At 39.3% G+C, this 22,472-nt stretch overlaps 1 protein-coding gene across 2 annotated transcripts in view; it reads left to right on the top strand.

The window, feature by feature from the left end:
* MAP3K21 (mitogen-activated protein kinase kinase kinase 21) overlaps positions 1-22,472 on the top strand; it is a 57,551-nt gene that overhangs the window by 6,251 nt on the left and 28,828 nt on the right. For both annotated transcript variants that reach the window (XM_032242323.1, XM_032242322.1), the window contains exons 2-4: positions 10,318-10,498; positions 18,268-18,416; positions 19,297-19,472. In XM_032242323.1, coding sequence (XP_032098214.1) covers positions 10,318-10,498; positions 18,268-18,416; positions 19,297-19,472 — 506 coding nt within the window. The remainder of the gene's footprint in view (positions 1-10,317; positions 10,499-18,267; positions 18,417-19,296; positions 19,473-22,472) is intronic.

Raw genomic sequence — 22,472 nt, 5'->3', positions numbered from 1 at the left:
TGATTTCTGATACTGTATTCATTTCTTGGGAGATTTGACAAAAGTCCTGTAGGGAAAATCTGTTTAATGTTTCGTAACCCATTAAAGGCAGTTAGATAATACTGGAATAAAAGCATATGGCTTTTTCAGGGAACAATGAGTAGTTAGGCATAACTAGATGGAAAGTGGGGAAAAGGTTTTTTGGGAAGGAAACACATTTAGCATATGGTCAGGCAGTGAGTGCCATGGATGCCAGGCTAAGATATGTGGACTATTTAAGAGGCAAGGGAGAGTCATTGATGGTTATTGAGGAGGTGTGTGGTACGATCTGCTGCTAGAAGACACATCTACCCAGAGAAAAATATAAGCTGGGGATCATCTGTTTTATGACTGTACTACCATAGATTGTCAGAACGGCAATAATAAAAACTAAAATAATTTACTTAGACATGGGTTTGACCAACATTGTTTATCATTTACAACCCAGCCTGGTTTTAGCATCACAGTTTGTTTAGTGAGTTATTTTAGACCCCCTTTTCTCTCTGGTTTCTAACTCCCTCCAAAATTAGAAAATATTGACTAGCTTTACCATGTCAGGCTGATGATTTTAACTCTAGATGTTAGTGACTGAGGTAACCTGCTGAGTTAATCCGGGACTCCTGAAAAGCAGAAGCACCCCCGTGAATGAATTTTAATGGGCAGAAGGTTTTCTGGGGGACCTGGGAGAGCTGTGATGGTTTTATTTTGGAGCCTGAAACTTAAATTTGTACAGTTGCCCCTTAGGCAGTGTGAATTTAGTTTTTAAAATTCATCTTCTCCAAATACTGCTTCATGTTAAGTGCTTTTAACTAAACAATAGTGTTAATAATTGCAAAAGCCACAATTGTGCACCAACCTAATAGTAACAGGATTTGTTGTTAACACTTATTTAGGGCATACTAGATGCTGAGCACTACTTAGAATTTATCCTCATTTATTTGTAACTACAACCTTTTGAGGTGGGCACTCTAAATATCCCCATTTTACAGGTAAAAAAAAAAAAGAACCCAATGATCAGTTGACTTGATGAAAGTCATTCAGCCTGTCAGAGGGTAGTGCTGAGAATCGAATCTGGGACCTCTGATCCTAGAACTTGCACTTTTATTGTCTCCACATATTGCCTAGATTAACCATTCTCAAATATTTGCTTTCAGGACTCCCAAAGAGCTTTGGTTTGTAGCAATTGATATTTATCATACTAGAAATTTAAAATAATAAATTTTAAAAATGTCTCATAATATGAATATAACAATAGACCTATTACATCTTAACATAGTATTTGTAATGGGAACACCTCCATATTTTCCAAAGCAAATTTAATGAAGATGGTGGCATTTCTTTGCACTTGTGAAGCTCACTTTAATGTTAGACTTTGAGAGAAGACAGATGAATGGTCATATCTGTTTCTGTATTCACACTGTCACCATCTTCGGGAAGGCCAGGGATCCCTAGAACCATACTTCGAGACCCTCTGGGCTAAATGATAGGTTCTGTTGATACAGAATGACACTCTTTTTTTTTTTTTTCACTTAAGGCTTGGTGCGGTAACTCGCACCTGTCATCCCAGTATTTTCAGAGGCTAAGGTGGGTGGATCAACTGAGGTCAGGAGTTCGAGACCAGCCTGGCCAACATGATGAAACCTTATCTCTACTAAAAATACAAAAATTAGCCAGGCATGGTGGTGGACGCCTGTAATCCCAGCTACTCCAGAGGCTGAGGCAGGAGAATTGCTTGAACTGAGGAGGTGGAGATTGCAGTGAGCTGAAATCATGCCACTGCACTCCAGCCTGGGTGACAGAGCAAGATGCCTTCCAAAAAAAAAAAAAAATTCACTTAAAACTATTCACTTACAAAAATTATGTCACTTATAATCCCATTGCCTAGATTCTGCTATTAATGTACTAATTTGCTTTAACATAGATTTAACCCTTATGTGTCCATTAATCTATCTTACTTTGTGATGAAGCAGTATTTTTTTCTTTGAATACTCCAGATGATTCTGATGCAGAGCAAAGTTCAAAAGCTACAGTTTGAAGGTCCAGATTTGTGGATTCCTTCTTATGTGTTATCTGGGTTGATACAGAAATTCTTCCATGGCTACAGGCTATATCCAAATCAAACTAACTACCTGCTGATAAATGTATGGTGAGTCATAGCAGGAGCCAGATGAGAGTATGCCTGATGTATTCTGGGATATAACTCCGGAAAGAGGAACATCTCAGAGTATTTGTTTCTTTTACGTTGGAGGGCAAATAGTGTTGTTGAGGTAGTAGGTTTGAGCTGTCTGACTCCAATAGCTTTCGGAATATGGTGACGTGAGGATTAAGTGAGATGGTGTATGGCTGGGGTCAGCAAATTTCTCCTTTAAGAGGCCAGATAGTAAATCTTTTTGGTTTTGCAGTCCATATGGTCTCTGTTTGCAACTATGTAATTCTGCTGTTGTAGCCAAAACATCCTTGACAATATGTAAACAAATGAATGTGGCAGTATTCCAATAAAACTTTATTTACAAAAGAGACATTGTGCTGATTTAGCCTGTGGGCTCTAATTTGCCAATTCCTCATATATGTCAAAGAATTTGGTAAACCGTAAGACAAAATCTAAATGCAAGCTATTGAATATATTTATTTTAATATTTTACTTAGAAACACCATAAAGTGTTTTAAATTTAAAATATTTATGCTTTAAATATTTCTTAATGTTATGTGTGTGTGAACTCATTGATACCTAAACATTTTCTACAACTCTTTTTAGCCTAATAACATTATGATTTTTATTAATTCTGCAAAATCAGGTGTCACCGTATCAGGTATTTGTTCATCATGGTTGGAGGTGAGGGTCCTTTTAATTTGGCTAACTTGGGTGATTCCCAGCAGCCTGCTGTATGAGGAAACAGTTCTAAGCCTTGTTCCCTGTAGGCGCGCTGAGATCTGTATGCTTTGGCAGGCCTGCTTCTAACTTGGGTTGATAAGTAGGGTCATGGTGGAGGTATAAAGTATTTAATTGCTCTTGTAACTGTTTCACTACCAGGGTTCATTACTAGTTTGTGCATTTTTTAAGCTATTGGAAAAAGAGCAAATCACATGCCATTTCAGAAAGTATCTTGATGGCATATAAGATGTTTGAATTATTACTTCTGAAGATTTGGCTTCATGTGATTTTATGTGATTTATTTTGTTTCAGGGTTTCTGCAAATATTGCATCCAGTTGTATTAAATATGTTACATTCCTACCAATATATTAATGTAGAATATTATGGAAGATTTCTGCCTTAGTTTGCTTTATTATGTACCTTGACTGTTAAAATACTAACATGATAGAAATTTAGAGCTAGGCTTTATATACAATGAAGTGTAAGTAGTTTTCTCATTAAAACTGAGTATTCTATGTGTCCATGAAAAGGTTTGACCCATGAAAGATAGATAGATTTTGTTTCAGTATATGAGCAGTGTGAAGTTCTCTTTTAGCTTACCACATCTGTTTTTTCTTTACAGAAGTCTGTCTTGTATTTAGTACGCTAGCTCATTCATTTATACAACAGTTACTTATTGATCATATTGAGTGCCTAGGAGACACAAATTCCCCCCTTAAGAATCTTGTATTTTAGTGAGTGAGACAGACATTAAGCAAAATAAATAATAAAATGTATAGTGTCTTGGAGAGCAGTAAGTGCTCAGCAGAAACACTAAAGCTGCAAGGAAGGATGAAAATATTGAGGTAAACAGTCAAAGACTGTATGTCTAAGCAAGGTCTTGCAGAAAAGATGGATTTTCAGCAGAATCTAAGCAGATGAGGAAGTGTGTCATCTGGGAAAGAACATGCTTGTTAGAGGGAACAGAAATTGCAGGATTTCTCAAACAGAAGGCCAGTGTGCTGGAAGTAAAGTGAAGGTGGGCAGAACAGCAGGACATGAGGGAGAAGCAGGGATCCCTCACACCATACAGTCTTGGGGGCCCTGCAGAGTCTTTGATTTTTACTATGACACAAGAGGGTTTTGAACAGAGGAGAGCTGTGGTCTCATTTATACATTAACAGGACTACACTGGCAGCAGTTTTGAAATTAGATGAAGGGGAACCAGGTTGGAAATGTGACTGTGAGAGTCATCAGCATGAGAAAGTATGTAAAGCCCTGAGATTGGCTGAGATTATCTAGGGAGCCAGTGTAACTTATTTAAAACTAGACAGAGGTCCAAGGACTGAGTCCTGGGTAGTCTCCAGTCTTTAGAGGTCAGGGAGATGGGGAGGACCCAGGAATGGCTAGAAGTAAAGGGAAAAATCAGGAGTGTGGAGACCAGTGAATAAAGTATTTCAGGGAAGAATGATCAACTGTATCAAATGCCACTGATAGATCAATATTCAAATAACTGTTTTGCTATAATTATTTTTAAAACAATCTTCATTGCTTCTTCTTCTTTTCTTTGAGACAGGGTCTTGCTCTGTTGCCCAGGCTGGAGTGCAGTGGTGCTGCTATGGCTCACGACAGCTGTAACCTCCTGGGCTCATGTCGTACTCCCACCTCAGCTGCCCAGACAGTCGGGACTATAGGCGAGTGCCATGATGCCCAGCCAATTTTTAAACTCTTTTGTAGGGATTGGGTCTCACTGTATTGCCCAAATTGGTCTTGAACTCCTGGGCTCAAGCAATCTTCCTCCACCAGCCTCCCAAAGTCCTGAGATTATAGGCCTAAGCCACCGCATCTGGCCAACAATCTTAGTTTCTTAACTGTCCAGGATCCTAATACTTTTTTAGGAGGATAGAGCTGAGTTGATTTTCTATAATTAGCAGCTGACTTAACAAGAAAAAGCTTATAATAATTCATCTCCTTCATATTCATTCTTCCCCTAAGAGTATTCGTTATTAATTTCCTTATTCATTCAACCAACACTTGAGCATATTAAAATGCCAGTTGCTGTGGCAGTATTAAAAAAACTAATTAGGCACAAGTTCTATCCTCAAGCTGCTTTCAATTTAAGAAAAAAAAAAAGATTGTAACAAGGAAGACAAGGCAGGAGTTAAGTGTAATGGGAAAGGTACACTCTAAGTGTATTAGAATGTAGAGAAATAGCTGAGGTTAGGCAAAAGGCAATGGGAAGATGTTACTTATAGACTCATCAATTATTGGAGCAGGAAGTATTGAGATTCCAAAGGCCAGTGTGCTTGTAAGTGGCTTCACAGTTAATGTCATGGTGGTCTGGACTAAGGGCTCAGTTCTGGTGCCCGGATGGATTGGGAGGTGCAGAAGAAAGTGTGAGTTTTATAGAGGGCAGAAGAGGAAGGCATTCCATTCTGTAAGGAGGCACAGGGAGACAGAAAAAGGCGATGCTGTAGTTTTTGGAAATGGCACACGGAATTGTTGGAATATAGGGTTCATTCAGGAGAGTACAAAAAAAAGCTGGAAAGATCATTTAGAATGAGATTGAGAAGGGACGAAGGCCACAATGAAAGTGTGGGTGCTACTCCATAGGCTGGACAGTGAATGGGGTATGTGTCCAAGGTGGTGGCTGGGGAAGGGGGAAGGCAGATGGCGCTAGGGGTGAAGGGGAGCAGGTACCGCTGGGGAATGGGTGGAAAGAAGTATGAGAAACATTCTACGCTATATGGTAAAATTAGGAAGTTATCGTTCATTCCATAGAAATTGTGGATTGTTCTCAAAGTTGAAATGTATAAAGTTTCGTGAAGTTTTTTGTTAATATATTCTTTTACATTATTGCTTTTCTCAACTTGTTTTCTTGCTGATGACTTTTTTTTGGATGCTACATTAACAGTTAAAGATTAATCGAAACTTATTTGACTCATTAAATGGAATTTGGACACAGTGATCCCGACAATGTTGAGAACATGGAGTACATAATGATTGCTTTTAAAAAATATATACATTATATACAATAACTCTGAAAATACCAATGTGAAAACTTCACAGGAGCTGAAAAAATTCAGTGCCTCATGGTTGAATAAGTAGGCTAAGTACAAGGTTGTAGAGACCAATTGTTAAGGAATGGGGCTAACAAGGGTCAGAAATCTTTGCATGACTTCAGTCATTCAAAAAGGTGCTCAAACAGTTGTTGCTAGGATACTCACCAGGATTTACCATTTCTGTGGCCAAAAAAGTTGATTTGCCTGGTTTGTACATGAAAATCCGTGGTGGCCAGCTAGTGCACCGTGGTTCTTCCTGCGTTAATGACAGGAAGCGGAAGTTGGCTGCCAACCATGTGTCTTCAGGCAGAAACCTGGCAGTGTGCCCCATTATATTACCTGTTGTGAGACGGGCTATTTTGGTTTCGGTCACATTGCCCAAAAGATAAGGAATTTCAGGAATTCTGCTGAACACCTCTGAAATGGAATCCAAAACAATGGGCCTTTCATGGAACCCTAAAGGGTTGACATTTGCAGTGTGATTTTAACTTGTTTTCTGTGGGCCGACGGTGTGGTGTGGCGGTGTTGGTTCCAGTGAAAACTTTGAATCTGTGGAATGGGGGCTGGTATTCTGAAACTGTCAGAAAGTCTGCAAATATATGCTGCCATCACATTCATTTGGGAATAAAGTTTGTTAATGTTTGGTGTTTAGTTCTCACTTTGACTCTGTTTTCACTATTTTAGACCTTTCTTTGGGCTTGGCATTGCAAGGGCTGCCAGCTCTTACTTGGGGTCTTGGGTGTGGGTCAGGAGACCAGGAAGTGTTTTGAGGCCTATTTTCATCAGTCCTTTCTCAAGTCTGCCTGTCTGGAGGTTTGTAAAGATGTGGAGATAATGTGTAGAAAAGTGCTTTGAGAAACAAAGTTTTATAGAACTGCAAGCCATTTTGATCATGAATTTGGGGTATTTTTGGTGGTAGGAACAATTATTGTTTAAAGGTGAAATTAATGGCATTTCTAGAAGGAAAGCATAATACAACTGATGAAAAGCTAATTAATTTACCTGCTTTTGTTTCTTTGTTTGTTTCAGCTTCTTTCTGTGGGTTAAGTACATGGGGTTTAAAGGATTGGGGACCTAAATCTCTTTTTCTGTAGGTATTTATTTTTCTTTATATTCATAGGGAATAAGGACTGAGAAATAAATATGCCTTTAGCTGATGTGGATGGAACATTCAAAAATTTATCTCGGCCGGGCGCGGTGGCTCACGCCTGTAATCCCAGCTCTTTGGGAGGCCGAGGCGGGTGGATCACAGGTCAAGAGATCGAGACCATCCTGGTCAACATGGTGAAACCCGTCTCTACTAAAACTACAAAAAATTAGCTGGGCATGGTGGCACATGCCTGTAATCCCAGCTACTCAGGAGGCTGAGGCAGGAGAATTGCCTGAACCCAGGAGGCGGAGGTTGCGGTGAGCCGAGATCGCGCCATTGCACTCCAGCCTGGGTAACAAGAGCAAAACTCCGTCTCAAAAAAAAAAAAGTTAATCTCACAAAATGAGATTTCTGGTTGCTTTGCTGTCTTCTTATAACCAATAGCTTTATGAGCAGCACAGAAGAGGGCTGGGGATGAACTCTAGCTCTGTGTCTTAGCCCTTTGATCTTGGATAACATTTCTAGGCTCTGAGCTGGAGATTATATTCCCGCCTCATAGACGAATGTCACGATCAAATGAAATATCAAATGTGTGGAAACAACTCTGCATAGCAGAGGGTTGGTAAATGGTGGACAATATTCTTATTATTTGAATCGGTGATAATTATCATTAATAAACGATATTCCATGGAGCATTGTGATATACAAGGCACTATGTCAGGCGATATGGAGGATTCACAGAGTGCCATAAAATACAGTTCCTGAGATTAAGTAGCTTGCACATAACTTAGGTAGAGAAGTCTTAGGTAAAAAGATAACGCATAAAATAATGTCATATGTGGGTAGCGAATGAGAGGGAAGATAAAATCGTTTGCAATTTTATGGGATGCTTAAGGATGTTTTTCAAGGAAGCTGGCCCTTGAAAATTGGGACAGTATAGATGGATAGGAAAAATGAAAGGTTATTTCAAAGGGAAGTGGGTCTCTGATTTCCCTCTTGCTTGCCTCTCTCACCCTCCTTTCCTCCATCCCTTCCTATGTAGTATAGCATTAAGAGTAGGAAAAATGGTAGCATTTTGGCCTTACTATTTGGCCACTGTGTAACCATGGGGATATAACCAGTCCTAAATTGGATTCTTTGTATCTACAATGGAAATAAGAATAGAATAGATTTCATTACTTACTAGATGACAAGGGAAAAAAAGTTACAACACAACAATATTTATTTAGTATCAGTTACTTATTTAATAAGTCCCTGCTCAAATAACCTTCCACATTTAAACCTACCATTGGTTCCCTCCACTTGGGTTCTCTCCAATGCCTTAACTCCTGTGACTGCCTGATACTGTAAATGTTTGACAAAATGATGCAATGAAAATGCACATCCATTGTGAACTCTCAAGGCTTGAAAAAGAGGCAGGGTTTCCTGAAGTTCATGAAAGTGCTTTTGAAGACTTGATAACAACTCTTTTAAAGCCATTGATAAAAGTGTGTGTGTGTGTGTGTGTGTGTAATACAGAGTGGTTACCATGCCTCAGCTACTGTTCTAAGCACTTTACATGTATTCCTTTACTCTTCCCTACAATCTTATGATGTAGGTACTATCGTAATTCACAAGACAGGCAAAGAAGCAGAAGCACCTGGGATCCAAACCAGGCAGGTTGGCCCTAGAAAACATGCAGTTCATCACCACTCTCTACTGCCCCTATTTAGTTCAGTTAATAATTGAGCAATGACAGAAAGTCAAAAGGGAGGAGAATGGGTACCTCAATGGAGATTTCCAAAGGATAAAGAAAGACCTTGTAAAAAAATTAGTACAAGCTGTCAACTAAGTGTGTACATAGTGGTTAGTACCATAGGCTCTGGAGTCAAACTGCATGAGCTTCACTGCTCCTTAGCTGAGTGGCCCTAGACAGATTACTCAACATCTCTGTTCCTCTTTATGTACAAAGAGGAGATAATAGTATCTACTTATGGCATTGTGGTATGGGTTATGTAACTAAAATACCTATAACCTCACCTGATAAGCAGAATATACTCAGAAGTATTAATTACTACTAAAACTAACATTAGTAAAAAATGACCCTCTTTATGGTTATCTTCTACAAACCAAATATCCTCTCCTTTCTCTGTAGAAGGATTAGCTAGAGGAGAGGGTGGCAGCTTCCAGCTGCGTTAGAGCTTCATGGGCAACCTAGGGAACATTTCTACATAGTTCTAGGCAGAGGCAGATCAGCCGCAGGGAGAGGAGCTGAAGGTGCTGGGAAGGGCAGGGTAGGAGGGTGCTGGTGAGGAGTGAATGAAAGCACATTTATTGTAGCTGCAGAGCTGCACCAGATCTCAGGAACAGATGCTGGTATCAGCTCCACTCCCGAGAATTGCCCTTGTGTATCCTCTACATTGGCAGGAGGCTGGCACTGGGAAAATCAGCGACTGATGACTTCTGTGTTTAATTTCTGCTATATTTTGAGCTCCAGTAAAACAGTTATTTCTCCTACATTATCTTTATAAGTTAAAGAATCTATAAACGCTTTCCAAAATTTATTTATTTATTTATTTACTGAGATGGATTCTTGCTCTGTCTCCAGGATGGAGTGCTGTGGCTTGATCTCGGCTCATTGCAACCTCTGCCTCCTGAGTTCAAGCGATTCTCCTGCCTCAGCCTCCCAAGTAATTGGGACTACAGGCGTGTGCCACCATGCCCGGCTAATTTTTGTATTTTTAGTAGAGACGGGGTTTCACCATGTTGGCCAGGATGGTCTTGATCTCTTGACCTGGTGGTCTGCCCATCTCAGCCTCTTAAAGTGCTGGGATTGCAGGCGTGAGCCACTGAGCCCAGCCTTTCAAATTTAATGTATGCTAATGTTTGATAATAATGAGCTATGGTAATATATCATCTAATTTCAGTATTCTCCACTTATCTTCAGTAGAAAAGATTCTGCACTTAGGTCAGAAAACAATAGATTTTTTTTCATATTAGGTAAACTTTTACGGACTTCTGATGCTACATGTGATATCTCAGGAAATGTTTCTTGCTCTTAGAAATCATTTACTTTCTCAGAAAGAGAACTACTCATAAAGAGCATTAAGTTGTATCTGAAAATAATGTGTAACTTCAAGCACAAATAACCCACTGAAGTCTATAATGTGTGTGCTGTAAGTAAAATGGTAAAACACAAGTTTGTTCTTGTTTATTCTGCCAACTACAGCGAAGATTGTGTTTTACATGCCATGGAAAAATTGTGACAGAAAAATTAAAAGAATATGCAAATGTCCCGCTTTTGATTTTTCTGTAGTTTTGCTACTTGAGAAGATAGAGCATGATGACATCTGCAATAAAACACTGAAGATTACAGATTTTGGGTTGGCGAGGGAATGGCACAGGACCACCAAAATGAGCGCAGCAGGCACCTATGCCTGGATGGCCCCCGAAGTGATCAAGTCTTCCTTGTTTTCTAAGGGAAGTGACATCTGGAGGTGAGCCTTTCCTTTTGCAAACATCTGCAGAAACTCCTTGCTATGCTTCACTTCAGTGAGTCTCAAAGTATTCAGTAATTCTCAGCATAGGCCTTTTTGAATAAGTTTTTATGGTTTTGATCAAAATAATTGTAATGACAACGGAACAGATAATTTGAGGTTTGTATTGTCATATGACTCCATTTCACAGGGGGCCTTTCTTGTTAAATCATAAGTTTAGTTAAAACTGGTTAATTTGTATTAACACCAAATGCCCAAGATTTTGTAGGATGTGCCAGTGAATAAAAGTAAATGTTCCATGATGCAGTCTTGGCTCACTATAGCCTCAACCTCCAAGGCTCACGTGACCCTCCCGCCTCAACTTCCTGGGTAGCCAAGACCACAGGTGTGCACTACCACGCCTGGCAAATTTTTTGTGTGTGTAGAGAAGCTGTGGGGGAGGGTCGTCCCACTATGTTGCCCAGGCTGGTCTTGACTTTCTAGGCTCAAGTGATCCACCCACCTCGGCCTCCCAAAGTGCTGAGATTATAACTGTGAGCCACTCCACCCAGCCTGAATTGACATTTTTAATAAACTTTTAATTCCTTGTGACTCACAGACAATATTAGCATGGAAGGAGTTTGAGAAAAAAATTTAGACTAATCCCTTCATTTTATAGATTGCTTCATCTAAAGATTAAAGCCTCCTATTTGAAGACTGGGAGCTGCCCTCAAACGGATCACCAGGTTATTTTGACTTTCCATTCAGCTTTTCTCATTAGAAAGATGTGAACAATTACAAAACAACAAAGAAAAATCACACTGTTTAATAGTTATGATGCATCTAGAGCTACTTGCCATCGTTTAATGCTCACAGAATCCTGCTAATAAAGAAAATGTGGTGCATATACACCATGGAATACTAACACAGCCATAAAAAGAGTAAAATCTTGTCCTTTGCAACAGAGATGTAGCTGAAAGCCATGATCCCAAGTGACCTAATATAGGAATAGAAAACCAGATATCACATGTTCTCACTTATAAGTGGAAGCTTAACATTGGGTACGCATGCACATAATGATGGCAATAATAGACACTGGGGACTAACAGAAGGTAAAGGGAAGGAGAGGGGAAAACCAACTCTCGGGCACTATGCTCAGTACCTGGGCGACGGGATCATTTGTATCCTAAACCTCAACATCACTCGACATACCCAGGTGACATTTGCACATGTACTCTGTATATCTAAAATAAGAGTTGAGAAAAATTTAAAAAAAGGATAGATGTAAAAACCAAAACAAAATCCTGTTATTAAAATTCCATTTTTTTTAAGATTTTAACAGGTTTGATGAGATATGATTCACCTACCATACAACTGATGCATTTAAATTGTACAATTCGATGGTTTTTGTATATTAGTAAGTTGTGTGTCCATCATCCCAATCGATTTCAGAACATTTTCATTATGGCAGAAAGAAAACATGTGCCCCTTTTTCATCATCCCCAGCTTCCCTTGCCCTCTCAGCCCTAGGCAACCACTCATCTATGTTCCGTATCTTTAGATCTGTTTATTCTGAACATTTTATGTAAGTGGAATCTTAGAACACTCCTTTGTGACTGGCTTCTTTCACTGAGCCTAATGATTTGAGGCTCATCCATGTCAGCATGTATCAGTGCTCCCTTCATTTTTATGGCTTAATAATAGAGTATTTCTATACCACATTTTGTTTACCCATTTATCTGTGCATGAACATTTGGGTTGTTTCCAATTTTTGGTGATTGCAAATGCAATTGATAACAAACATTCATGCACACATTTTTGTGAGGACGTGTGTTTTCAGTTTCCTTGATTGTACATCTAGGAGTAGTGAGATCGCCGGGCCATATTGTAATTCTGTGTTTAACCTTTTGAGGAACCACTGACTGTTTTCCAAAGTGACTGCACCTTTTTTTTTTATTCTCACCAGTAAAGTGTCAGGGTTCTGATTTCTCTCTATCTTCCCTGTCACTTGTCATCTGACTTTTTGATTCTGGCCATCTTTGTAGGTGTAAAGTGGTATCTCATGGTTAAAGTTATAGTTTGGGGGCTTTGTTGTTCTTATTATTTGCTTTTCGCTTGTTTCACATAAAAGAAAACTAGGGGGCCGGGCACAGTGGTTCATGCCTGTAATCCCAGCACTTTGGGAGGCCAAGGTAGATGGATCACCTGAGGTCAGGAGTTCGAGACCAGCCTGACCAACATGGTGAAACCCTGTGTCTACTGAAAAATACAAAAATTAGCTGGCCATGGTGGCAGGCACCTGTAATCCCAGCTACTTGGAAGGCTGAGGCAGAAGAACCACTTGAACCTGGGAGTGTAGCGAGCCGAGATTGCTCCATTGCACTGCAGCCTGGGTGACAGAGCAAGACTCTGTCTCAAGAAAGAGAGACAGAGAGAAAGAGAGAAAAGGAAGGGAAGGAGGGAGGGAGGGAGAGAAAGAGAAAGAGAGAGAGAGAAAGAGAGAAAGAAAGAAGGAACGAAAGAAAGAAAGGAAGGCAGGAAGGAAGGAAGGAAGGAAGAAAAGAAGGAAAGAAAGGAAAAAAAGAAAGAGAGAGAGAGAAAGGAAGAAAGGAAGGAAGGAAGGAAGGAAGGGAAAGAAAGAAAGCAAAAGAAAGAAAGAAGGAAAGAAAGAAAAGGAAAGAAAGAAAACTAGGGACGAGAGAGGAAAAATACTTGCCAGGGGTCCCTTGCTTGTAAGTGCCAGAACCTTATAAGAGCCCAGATCTGTCTGGCTCTCGAATGCATGCTCAATAAAAAATGTTTTTCCTTTTAAATCTTTGGATACACTAGAAGTTACTCCCTCAAATTCACACATGAAGTCAGTGGCAGAGCCCCCTGTCAGTAAAAGTTTCATAAAACTCCTTTACATTTAAAGCTTATCTTCTGCATTTAAAATTATGATTTAATTGTTCTGTTTAAATCTTCTAAGGAAATTATCAATTGGATCAGGGGTTCTATAGTGTCTTAGGGCCAGTTTGAAAAATACAACTGCTTGAGCCTCACCCCTTGATGAATTAGACCCTCTACTGGTGAAGGCTGAGCATATGTGTTTTTATCAACTGTTAAGTGTGTTTTCATTGATTTAATTACAGTAATTTTCAAACATGAAAATATTAAATTACACAAGGGACTCTGGCTATCTTTGTAAGATATTTTACTTAAAGACTAAAACTATTAAAACACATCATAAATAAATTTTACATGCAAAATAATGTATTTTAAGACTATGAGAACTTATTATAAACTATGCTTTTATTAAAAACTAATTACGAGGTATACGAATGCTGTGCAGTCATGCTCTATAGCAATCTTGTCTATCGTAAACATAGAGGAGAATCAAGATGTAAGCAAAAAAGAAAAAAGGAAAAGAAAGTTCCTAAAACTAACCAAAATATGGGTCTTTAAGCCCCATACACTCTCTAGAGAAGTCACCTCTCAAAACTGATTTATTTACAAAGTGCAATGATCTGATTTTCATTAAAAACAGAAGATACCGATGGTCCACTGTATCTAATGTGTTTTTCTTCCCATCACCTACTCTTCAGCTGACATTTTTTCCTGTTACTAGCTTGGCATCCCTCTCCCCTCTTCTAATTAGCTCAAGTCCCTGATATAAGAAGGCATAATGTTTGCATATAGCCTATGCACATCCTCCCGTGTACGTTAAAGCATCTCTAGATTACTTATTATTACCTAATACAATGTGAATGCGATGTAAATGGTTGTCATTCTGTATTGTTTTTAAAGTTATATTGTTATTTTTTATTGTTGTTTTTTTCTGAATATTTTCCATCCATGGTTGCTTGAATCTGCGGATGTGGAGAGCTGACTGTATTATGAAAAGGACTAAGAAATTACTGCTTTCTGGAGCCGCTTAGTTGAAGGGGTCAAACATCCCTGCATATCTCCAGAACCCATTATATACAAAAGCACATTGTAGGATATCAGGATAGGCAAGAGCAGAGCAGGTCAGGTCATCTCTTTGAATTATAGACACCATTGTTGTAAAGTCTCTTTTTATCATATTTCCATAAAGAAAGTTTCATTCAAAAAACATTGCTTTACCTATTGCAGTGCTAGGGATCGGTGACTTTATATTTCTTGATTTTCTTCTCTTCCCTTCCTTGTAACAGTTACTATACTACAAGGTAACTGTTTTATGCACTTAGATATTGTTTTCTAATTTTTTTTTTTTTTTTGAGATGGAGTTTCACTCTTGTCGCCCAAGCTGGAGTGCAATGACATGATATCAGCTTACTGCAAACTTCACCTCCAGGTTCAAGTGATTCTCCTGCCTCAGCCTCTGGAGTAGCTGGGATTACAGGCATGCACCACCATGCCCAGCTTATTTTTTGTATTTTTAATAGAGACAGGTTTCTCCATGTTGGTCAGGCTGATCTCAAACTCCTGACATCAGGTGATCCACTCACTTCAGCCTTCCAAAGTGCTGGGATTATAGTCATGAGTCATGGCACTAGGCCATTATTTAATTTGTACAACTCTTATCATTGTCCTGGTTTTGTAGGTTAAGTAGCCCAGGCACAGGGAAGTTAAGAAATTTGCTTTGAGTTATAAAACTGCTAAGAAGCAGACTTTAGGTTCAGGACTGAGATCCATGACTCCTGACACCACAGCCCCGAGTCATTACACTTCTTGAGTTCTCAGGAGGGGGCTTCATCATACTATCTTCTACCCAGTTTAAGAGAACAGGAAAATATGTAGTATACTTTAGAAGTAGTTCAATTGAAATAGTTTCTTTTTTTCACATTGGTTTTCCATGAGATAAGCCCTCCTCTCTCTGGAAAAATGATCTATCCTAGATTATTCATTTCCTGAAACTTCCAAGAAGCAAAGTTACATGGCTATTTTTTTAGTTTTGTTATTTGTTAATAGGAATTTTTTGAATTTAGAAAATTTTAATTACTCCATGTAAGAATTTTTTTTGTTTTTGTTAAATGATCTATGAGTTAAGTTTACTTATGTTTGAAATTATGAATATGTCCCCTCTAATGCAAATTATTTAAAATTTGATAATTTTAAGAAAATTATCAAAAGGAAGCAGATAAGCTTTGGAAAATAATGATTTCAACTTTAGCTAACAGTTATAGCATTGTATAATTTACAAGTAATACATTATATGTATTATATATTTCCTTTTTGAAATAAAACCATGTTTTGAGATGGTACAGCGGTCTCACTATAATAGAAGAGTTCACTGAAGATCAGCTTTAAGGGCCTTGTGGGGGAGAAATAGCTAGTGAGCAAGCAGTAATACCAGTAAAGCTGAAACTCAGGTTGAAATCCAGTTCTTTTCAGTGGTGCTCTGGGATTCTTCAGAGCACAAGTCTGGAACTCACAGCCTCAGGGCCCAAATACCTCTGTTTAGGGCCCCTGGAACCTTAGATGGTGTATTCCTGAGGCCATTGTTTGGCAAGTCCTGTTGTTTTCTAGATTCTTTTTCTTATATTTTTATTATGTAGTCATTAGTACCAACAGGAACTAATGAAGAAGCCTTTAATTTGAAACTTATCATCTCCAGGGATGTCATGGAGTTCAGCACTTTGCAGATTAGGTCTTCAGAGCAGGCTTCTTTCCATTGTGTTGTGATATGAATCCCCGCCTCCCTTAAGCTAAGAAGATAGTCAAATAATTACTGCCATCCCTCTGTCTGTTATCTTTCAAACTATGCTTAAGCATTGTATATAGCCAACACATGTCAGAAATAATTCAGTGGCCTCTAAATTTCACATTTTAAAAAAAGTTAAAGCTAATGAGGTTTTAAAAGATTAGGAAAATGAATAGAGCTTCAATAGTTATGTTACTAGAATTGAAGAGGAAACCAAATATGACTGTTCCTTTTAATTCATTTTTATTTTATATATTTATTTTCGAAACAGGGTCCTGCTGTGCCGCCCATGCTGGAGTGCAGTGGTGTAATCACAGCTTACTGCAACCTCGTCCACCTGGGCCCAAGTGATTTTTCCCACTTCAGCCTTCTGAGTAGTGGGTACTACAAGCACCTGCCACTATGCCCAGCTAATTTTTGTATTTTTTTAGAGATAAGTTTAACCATGTTGCCCAGGCTGGTCTTGAACTCCTGAGCTCAATCATTCTGCCCACTTCACCCTCCCCAAATGCTGGAATTACAGGCGTGGCCACCACGCCCAGCTATTTTTATTTTTTAATTGACATAAAAATTGTACATATTTATGGGGTATGCAGTGATGTTGCAGTACATGCAATGTGTGGTGATCAGATCAGGCTAATTAACATATCCATCATCTCAAATGTCAATTGTTTGTGTTGGGAACATCTTCTCTTCTAGCTATCTGAAACCATCTAATACATTATTGCTAACTGTAGCCATCTTACAGTGCAATAAAACAGGAGTACTTATTCCTATTATCTAGCTGTAATTATGTGTCTTTTTTTTTTTTTTGAGACAGAGTCTTGATCTGTCACCTGGGCTGGAGTGCAGTGGCATGTCTTGGCTCAGTGTAACCTCCGCCTCCTGGGTTCAAGTGATTCTCTTGCCTCAGCCTGCCGAGTATCTGGGACTACATTCATGAGCCACCATACCCAGCTCACTTTTGTATTTTTAATAGAGATGGGGTTTCACCATGTGGGACAGGCTGGTCTTGAACTCCTGACCTCAGGTGATCCACCCGCTTTGGCCTCCCAAAGTGCTGGGATTACAGAGGTGAGCCACCGCGCCCTGTGTCTTTTAATAAGACACTGTTTCTTGCATGCTTATTTGTTTCAGTCTGAAGTCAAGTGAATCAACTGGAGTGACTCTTATTTAAATTTACTTAACAAAAGATATCTGAGTGTACTTTATGTTTTGAAGAAGAATAAGAGAAAACTAACGTACTGACTTGGATAGCAGAAGAGAATAAGTATGTACAATGCAGAAGGCTTGTGCCTATGCTCCTGTGTACTAAATAGAATGTTGGTTATCTCAGTCTGTGGTATGGATGTGTTTTGAAATTCAGCCCTTTATTGTAAACATTCATTTAGAAATCCTCTTCTGTGCCTTTCCTCATTTGTGACTGCATCTGCATCAGGCGTGATGATGCTTTGGAGAACTCAGTGACTGCAGTTGTGCCTTGTTTTTTATTCCCATTTCACCCTGGCTTCCTTCATTACAAAAAGAGACATATGTGCCTCCAGCAGTGCAAGGGGGCCCACACTGATTTCCTTCTGTTCCTTACTGTTCAGCAATGTGGTAGAAACATTAGTAACACGTCTAAGTATAAGGGAGGCGGAAAGAGAAACAGCTTCAAAAAACCATTTAAAAATAATCAGCGTGATTCCATGTCAGTCCTGTGGCATGCACCATGAGACTTCTGTGGGGCTGTGTCCTAGTAATCCTCAGGAGGTTTTAAGTTTGGGGAAAGTGAGATAGAAGGAGAAACAGCAAAACAGCCACATGACTCCTAGAGGGTGACCTGGTTCTGGACCCTGTTTAATTCAGTTAAGTACTACTCTTACGCTTTCCTATTCATTAAGTGGTTTTAATTCCTAGAATGAATGCATACTTGATTTCTGGGGTGGAATGTATTTGCATGTGTTTGAATTGTTGATGGGAAGAATCTACCTCCCACCTGGGATGTCTTCCACTTAGGGGCTTTTCTGGAGAAGAGTGTCCTATTAGGAGTCGATGAGGGTACTGAAGTGTTTATCTCAGTAGGTGCATCATAAGGAGAAGACACCATGTGGCCCACTGAACATATGAAAACCTTGCTTTCTAGCTATGGAGTGCTGCTGTGGGAACTGCTCACGGGAGAAGTCCCCTATCGGGGCATTGATGGCCTCGCCGTGGCTTACGGGGTAGCGGTCAATAAACTCACTTTGCCCATTCCATCCACCTGCCCTGAGCCATTTGCCAAGCTCATGAAAGGTATTTTGTGTGTGTGTCTTTGTGGGGGCAAGAATTTCTCATTAGAATATCCTTTTCTAAAAAGCAAACAAACAAAAAAGCAATTTCTGTGACGCTGATTTCCAAGTACTTTTAAGCAAGCCTAGTGTTTAAGTATTAGAATCCGAGTCTTTGATCTAGAATATCTGGTAAAGTTTTGATGAACTAAGTAGCTTAAATACTATCCAGTTTTATCAGTGACTAATTTATGTAAAAAACTCCACTGAATAGTAATCAAGTTTTCACTAAGTACATGAGTAGAGTTCAAATACAGTATTGAACTGGCTCCAAATCTGCTATTTTAAATTTGACTTAGTGATCAGAAATGCCTTATGGTCTTAACAGGCGTGATTTTGCCAGGACCATGTCTATTTGATCCTTACCTTTTAAAAATTGTTAACTAACTCTTTCTGTAAGCCGCAAGGTATCTTCCCTCGTTGTTAGGCCATTTTTTTTAGAACTTCTCTTGTGGACATAACATTTTAGAGATTTTGTTTGAGTTACATTATTCCATATCAAATTGTCTGGTTATGGTGGCTTAACCCCCTGAAACATGGTGTCCATAGTAAAGCATGGGAAGCAGACATCCATTTATTAAATGCGGTGTAATGTAGACAGCACCGCCTTCTCTACCAGTCATTATTATGCGTGCCTGTGATGTGGACACTGGGTAAAATAAACTATTCAAACTATTGCCAATGGATTCTTAAAATCTTGAGGAGCAGATACTATAAATGGAGAAATGACAAGTGTTAAGCTGAAATACACTTCAGTGTAAAACATTTCTTAGCCACTCTGATGTCTTGGGGATAATCTGAACTGTGTTGTGAGATGGAATTAATGTGATTCTTGTTTATTTCAGAATGCTGGCAACAAGACCCTCATATTCGTCCATCGTTTGCCTTAATTCTTGAACAGTTATCTGCCATTGAAGTGGCAGTGATGACGGAGATGCCTCAAGAGTCTTTTCATTCCATGCAAGACGACTGGAAACTGGAAATTCAACAAATGTTCGATGAGCTGAGAACAAAGGAAAAGGTGAGAGAGATTTGTAAATAGCATAATGTATTCAAATTTATGAAAATTATGGAAAATATGAGGCAAGAAGCACGGTTAGCATTATTATAAAATATTTTTAGATATCAATATTTGTTAATTCTCACTTTCTTTCAGGTTAAAAGCAAAACAAAAGGGTACTCAATATGTGTAATTGGGGAAAATGCCCTTTTATTAGAGAAACTTTCAAAGGAAAAAAGAGAGACAGTGAATAGCATAATAAACACTTTGTATGCATTAATCGGCTTTATTTATTGTCATTATTTTGTCATTTTGTTTGTTTCCCTTCCCCATTATCTGTTATTACAGATAATGTATTGATACAAGGTATGTCGTAGGCATTCCCCAAAATACAAAATATTTTCTTAAAAATGCGATTTAAGGATGTGTCTGTGGGAGATCGTTTTGAGTTTCAGTGTTAAATGCTATTTTTCTTACTGTGTCCTAGGGACGGTGCGAGCGTCCTAGGACTTAGAGATAGATGTGGCATTTGTAACCTTGAATCGTCCTTTGAATGCCAGGCTAGTGATTTAGACCTTGTTGACAAGTTTTAAAAAGGGGCTCCGTATAATCTCTTGAAGCCGGACATTGAAGCAGAAGCTCCTCTCCACTCTCCCTGTGCCTTCCCTCCTTTCCCTTATTTATGATAATGGGATCACTGTTCTCCCAAGAACCTAGTCTCAAGGGTCTTTTTACAATGCTCCTGTGGTCTTCTGTGTGACAAAGACCATCAGTGGCAATTTTCTGCCCTAATCCCTGCCACCCGCCTACTCATCACCAACATGGCTGCTGGAGCATCCTCACTAGGTGCTCTGTGTCCAGCCTTGCTTCCCTCCTCTGTCCCCTTCTTTTTCTAAAATGCAAATCTGGTCAGCCCTGCTTCCATTGCCCACTTTTTTGTGATGTTCACTCCCTCTCTCCTTACATATTTTGCCTACATTTCCACTGCCTCTGTCCCCCGCCATACTGAATTTCTTCCAGTCCCCATGATGTCATACTCCTGGTCCATAGCCTTGGCACATGTTTTTTCCTCTGCTGAGGCCCCTGTTTCCTCCCTAGCTTCTGTGTCCACTTCATGAGTGGTGGCCCCTCTATTCTCAGTCCCTGATAACTCCCTCCCCTACTCTACTCAACCAGGTAAACTGGGCGGTCAGAGTGTCCTGTGCTTTTCTTATCATGGCAGTAAGTCATACTGTATTAATACTTGCTGATGTAATTGTTCTTGGTCTCTCCTTTCTGCTAGATAGTAAGTTCATGAACTCTGCGTTTACATTCTTGTTCATTTGCATACACAGCATTGAACATAGGACTCAGCACGTGGCAGGCATCAAGTGAACCCAAGTACAGTTTGTTAATATACTCCTGATAACTATTTTAATAGTTGAGATATTGGCAATTATCATTATTATTACTCTTTTTAATGAGCGATTCTTATCTTTGTTGTTGTTGAAAGTGAGCAATGAATTTTCAAGTGTGTACGTGTTATGGTTCCTGCTATGAATCTTATGCTGTAATAGAGGCATATGACTCAGCTCTTCCACTTCCACTTAACAGATTCTTCAGAAACTCACACATGTGCACAGGGAAACATGCTTATCGTTGTTCACTTAAGCATCATTTGTAATAGCACAAAGCTGAAAACAACCCCAATATCCATTAACAGGGAAATAGATGCCTAAACTATTACGTTCTCAGGCAATGGAAGTCTGTATAGTTCAGTAAGTCCTTGCTCAATGTCGTGGATAGGTTCTTGGAAACTGTGACTATAAATGAAATGATGTATAATGAAACCAATTGTACGACAGGCTGATTGATATGACAAGAGTTAAGTTTTGACGGCGTATTTCTGGTCACAAAAACATCTCCAAACTTTGAAATAAAGACCAAAGCCCTTCTAATATTAAACATTGAAACAAATGTGAGCTATACATAACATTTAAGAATGATTAACAACTGGGTGCTGTGGTTAGGTGGCTACCACCTGTAATCCTAGCACTTTGGGTGGCTGAGGCAGGTGGATCACCTGAGGTCAGGAGTTCGAGACCAGCCTGGCCAACATGATGAAACCCCGTCTCTACTAATAATACAGAAATTAGCCAGGTATGGTGGTCCACACCTGTAATCCCAGCTACTAGGGAGACTGAGGCAGGAGAATCGCTTGAACCTGGGAGGCAGAGGTTGCAGTGAGCCAAGATTGTGCCATTGCACTCCAGCCCCTGGACGACAAGAATGAAACTCCATCTCTTAAAAAAAAAAAAAAAAAAAGAAAGATTGATAAAAATAAGTAAGAGAATTATTATTTGCCCAATTATTCTAGTTCAAGGTCTCAGGTAGCTGGAACCTGGAGCCTCTCCCAGCAGCTCAGGAACCAGCCCTGAACTGGACGCCATCCCATTACAGGACGCGCTGACACCCACACTCACACTAAATCACACCAGGACCGTTTAGACTTGCCAGTGCACCTAAGGCACACATCTTTGAGATGTGGGAGAAAACACATGCAGACATGCGGAGAATGCGAAGGCTCCACACAGACAGTGGTGTGGGTTGGGCATTGGTTTTTTTTTCTCATCCATGTGATGATGAAACAATGTTATTTCAGGACCTGCTGTTAAAATGAATGAACTTCAGTAAGGTGTTCCAATGAGGTAAAAGCTAAACATAAAACTGGGTGGAAAAAAGAGAATTGTAGAAGAACATTATATGCCATTTTTATAAGTGCATGAGACACACAAAACAATACTATTCGAATGTATAAGAAGGCTAAAGGTATCGACTGTGGAAAGATGCCCACCAATTTAAGAATAGCCAATCTAGGGAGGGAGGGGATAAGATTAGACTATGATGTACTTGAGGCTTTAGCACATCTGAAACAGATATGGTAAAAATTTAACATCTGTTAAATATGAGTGCGTGGATATTTGTCATTCTCTCTAGTGACAGTATATTTAAAATATTTTATAATGTAAAATGATTAAAAAC

This window comes from Sapajus apella, unplaced genomic scaffold (assembly GCF_009761245.1).
Source record: "Sapajus apella isolate SASKATOON/1434 unplaced genomic scaffold, GSC_monkey_1.0 scaffold49, whole genome shotgun sequence".
Classification (NCBI taxonomy): domain Eukaryota; kingdom Metazoa; phylum Chordata; class Mammalia; order Primates; family Cebidae; genus Sapajus; species Sapajus apella.
This window is presented reverse-complemented; position numbering and strand designations above follow the sequence as displayed.